This window comes from Trypanosoma conorhini, assembly GCF_003719485.1.
Source record: "Trypanosoma conorhini strain 025E chromosome Unknown Tco_14.4_contig_00367, whole genome shotgun sequence".
Classification (NCBI taxonomy): Eukaryota; Euglenozoa; class Kinetoplastea; order Trypanosomatida; family Trypanosomatidae; genus Trypanosoma; species Trypanosoma conorhini.
Genome location: NW_021704455.1, coordinates 15,086 through 18,533, shown reverse-complemented (window position 1 = coordinate 18,533; position 3,448 = coordinate 15,086). Strand labels below are relative to the sequence as shown.

Here is a 3,448-nt window from a genome sequence, read left to right as displayed (position 1 = left end):
GACATGGGGGGGAAGAGAAGAGGAAAAGGGAGGAAGTGGATCCGTGGGCGTGCGCCGCAGCCGCCGCTGTCCCTCTCCCACCCCCACCCCCACCCACGCCCACGCCCTTCCCGTGCGTGTATACCCGTGCGTGGGTCCACAAGCAAAGCCCGCACTACACGAATAAAGGAAGCAACGCAAGAAAGCTGCAAGAAGCGCACATTACAAGCAGACCATCCGTGTGTCACTCAATCTCGCTCGCTCGCTAGCGTGCTTCCTCCTCCTTACCACACGCAGACAGACGCATTTTAACCGCAACGTGAGAAACAAAAAGTGGATCCCATATAAATTCAATCCCGCGCATCCTTGTCTTTTTCTTCTTCTTCCGTTCTTTTGTTACTGGCGGTCTGGAAGGAGCTGGCCATTCTCGATTCTTCCCTCCCTCCCTCCCTCCCTCCCGCCACGCTTATTTGCGGGTGCTTCCCTTTTGTTCATACCCTTGAGGTTGTTGCGGTTGTGTGGGTTTTGCTTTTGCTCTTTTTTTCTGTTTCTTTTTTTTATTTTTCCCTCGTAAATTTTCCCTCGCCCTCGGATGCCTGCCCCTCCCCTCGCCCGCGCAACTACGCCACGTGGTGGCGGAGCAGCAACAGCACGAAGAGGAGCGCCGCGCTGAAGGCGAAGACGCAATCGTCCCACAGCCACCCGTCCTGCCCCTCCTCCGGCAGGGCCCCCAACGCCGCACTATGCTGCTGTCGATTTTCTTTCGGTTGCCCCGGCGGCTTCTCCTCCTCCTCCTCCTCCTCCTCCTCCGCTTCCCGAGGCCCCGGCGCCGTGGTCGCGGCGTGGCTGTTTTCAGCGACGGGGGCAGCAGGAGGAGCAGCAGCAGCACCCCGCGCCATCGGCATCGGCAGCTGCAGCAGGCTGGAAAGGCCGTACTGCTGGTGCGAAAAGTACAGCCACCACCACTGCAGGTTGAGGGCCATCAGCGCCAGTTTCACAGCGTAGGCGCTTCCGCTTGAGCCAAACTCCATGGCTCTGTCGTAGTAACGCTTGGCCAAGTACAGCCGCATTTCCTCCGCAAGGACGGCGTCTTGAACGCCCGCCGCTGCCGTCGCGTTGCCGGCGTCGCGCCCGTCAGCCTCAAGCAGGGTGTTGGTGGCGATGCGGTAGAGGGCGTCCCCGACGCTGGCGCAGTGGCCTTGGCCAGGCACACCAAGTCCCAGCTGGTACATAAACCCCAAATTAAAGTACGCCTTGGGGCTTTGCTTCGCCGCGGCAGCCTCGTAGTGCAGCAACGCTCTCGACATGCTCACGCCCGCTATTTGGCTCTCACCGTAGTAGTAGAAATCCCCCAGTCGCAGGTTCGCCTCCGCGTTGCCGGCGTGCGCACACACACCGTACAGGCGCAGTCGCAGCATGTTCAGTGCCTCGCGCTGCGAAAGAAGTCGCGATTGCGGGAGCGGCGGGCGGGCGGTTTCCCCCGCTGACGCCGACGGCAGGGCGCTGTAGTACCACTGCAGCCACACGGCGCCGCCACCGACGCGCAGGGCACGCTCAGGCGGGCTGCCACTCTTCGCGAAAACCCCGTCCTCAAGCTCGTCCTCGGTCTCCTCGATGATAGGCAGTCGGTCCAGCAGCTGCGCGACTTGGTAACGCGAGGTAGCATGGCCGGTCTCCGCCACGGCGAGCAGTTCCAACGCCTGCAGGAGCATGTTGCCCGCGCGTGAGGCAAGTAGTGCCGCCGTCGTCGCCGAGGAGGCGGAGGAGGAGGAGGCGTCGCTGAGTGCGAGGTACGGCAACTCCGTGCTACGCTCAAAAATGGGGTCAAACGCGGCCACCCGGCTGTACATGCGCACCGCCAGCTCGCAGCTGCCCCGCCGCTGCTCGTGGCGGGCAAGCTGCCAAATGGAGAGGAGGTTGCCCCGCATCGCGGATATGCTAAACTGCTTGATCGCGGCCTCGTGATCCTGCGGCACCCCACGACCATGCAGCAGCAAGACCCCGAGGTTGTGTGCCCCCTCCACACTCCCGCGGCCCGCACTCTCGGCAAAGAACTTTGCCGCCTTCTCAAAGTTCGGCCGCCCTCCCTCCACCGCTGCCTCCGCCTCATCCTCGTCATCGAGGAAGCCAATGGCGTGCAGGTATCCCATACCGTTAAGTGAGACGGCGTCCTTTTCCTTTGCGCCGCGGGAAAAATAAAGCGCGGCAGTCGCAAGGTCTCGCTCAATCGCGGGGCTTGTGGTGCTGTCGCCGGTGGCGTACAGCCTCCCCAAGGCACCGTACGCGGCCACCTCGCCTTTGGCCATGGCTTCCAGAAAGTAACGGCGCGCCTGGCGCCAATTGCGACGCACGCCATGTGTTCCCCTGAAATTGGCGTAGCCAAGTGTCATGATCGCGTCTGTGGCTCCCCCGTCAGCCCGCAGCATAAGCATTTGCATCAACTTTGAATTGTCATGCTCGTCGTGCTTGAAGGGATCCACGATGGACTGCTCGGCGAACCGCTCGGTGGGATTTGGCATGCCGTCATACTTCGCAGCAACGGCGTCGGCGGCCTTGCGGTAGTGCAGTAGGGCGTCCTCGCAGCTCTTTGCGACGCCTACCCCGTCCGCGTAGCGGCGCCCAAGTGCCATGTGCGCCTCAAAGACGTTTTCCAACGCGGCGAAGGTGTAGTGCAGAACCGCCTTGGCGTCGGATTGTGGCACGCCGATGCCATTCGCGTGTAGTACGCCCAGTAACCAGTGCAGACGACCGTGACCGTGCAGCGCGCCCTCCTTGACGCGCTCAACGGCGGCCGAAAGGTTCCCCTCGTACACGGCGCGCACCGCGCTTTGGTACAGCTGCGACAGCTCCTCCCGGGAGAGCGCGATGGACACAAACGGGGACACATCCGCCCCCTCCAGCTCAGCCCCCGGTGCGGGGAAGTCGTTGATGACGCGCCCACGCTGACCCAACTCGGCCGCCACGCCCACGGCGTTGACAGGGCTTACACGACGCTGCGTCTCAGTGGCGTCGCCACTATACTGCTTCGCTTGCGAAGCCGAAGGCGCGGTTTTCTCCCCGCCATGCGTGAACGGCACAACGCGACTTTCCTCCTGCTGCAGCACCAACGCCGAGGCCCCCGCCGCACGAGCCTGGGCCCCGTCTTCTTTTTCCTCCGCTACCGGCAGGAAAGCCTGCTGCGGCGCCTCCGTCGCGTTGGCGGGTGCATGCGGGGGCGGCGGATCAACCACCGCCTCCGCCTCCGCCTCCGCCTCAGCCTCGCCGTTGCCGGGCGTCACGGAAGGGGCGGCGGACGTCGCGGTGGCGGGAAGCAAAACTAAAAGGAGAAGCGGCAACACTAACAGCGTCCGCGGCCACGGCGGCCCTGACATCACCCGGTCGCACGCAGATGGCCGGGGCGCCGCGGCAGGTCCCACACAACAACCCCAGTAAAGCGGAGACGCACACAAACTCTCTCCCTCTCTCTCTC

General features: G+C 63.6%; 2 protein-coding genes across 2 annotated transcripts in view, besides 4 other annotated features; both read right to left on the bottom strand.

Annotated features, from left to right (window-relative positions):
- Nucleotides 1-70: 70 nt before the first annotated feature.
- Nucleotides 71-107: a sequence feature (G-rich).
- Nucleotides 108-414: 307 nt separating this feature from the next.
- Nucleotides 415-441: a microsatellite.
- A 61-nt stretch (nucleotides 442-502) lies between these two features.
- Nucleotides 503-545: a sequence feature (A-rich).
- A 13-nt stretch (nucleotides 546-558) lies between these two features.
- Nucleotides 559-597: a microsatellite.
- A 2-nt stretch (nucleotides 598-599) lies between these two features.
- On the bottom strand, nucleotides 600-3,350 carry Tco025E_05891 (uncharacterized protein; the record flags this gene model as incomplete). The annotated part of the gene is made up of 1 exon (XM_029372781.1): nucleotides 600-3,350. The coding sequence occupies one exon, from the start codon at nucleotides 3,348-3,350 to the stop codon at nucleotides 600-602; it is 2,751 nt and encodes a 916-aa protein (XP_029227110.1).
- The window catches only part of Tco025E_05890 (uncharacterized protein), a gene marked incomplete at both ends in the record, with an annotated part of 342 nt that continues 243 nt past the window's right edge, over nucleotides 3,350-3,448 (bottom strand). Inside the window, one exon of the mRNA XM_029372780.1 lies at nucleotides 3,350-3,448. This exon is cut by the window's right edge and continues 243 nt beyond it. Coding sequence (XP_029227109.1) covers nucleotides 3,350-3,448 — 99 coding nt within the window.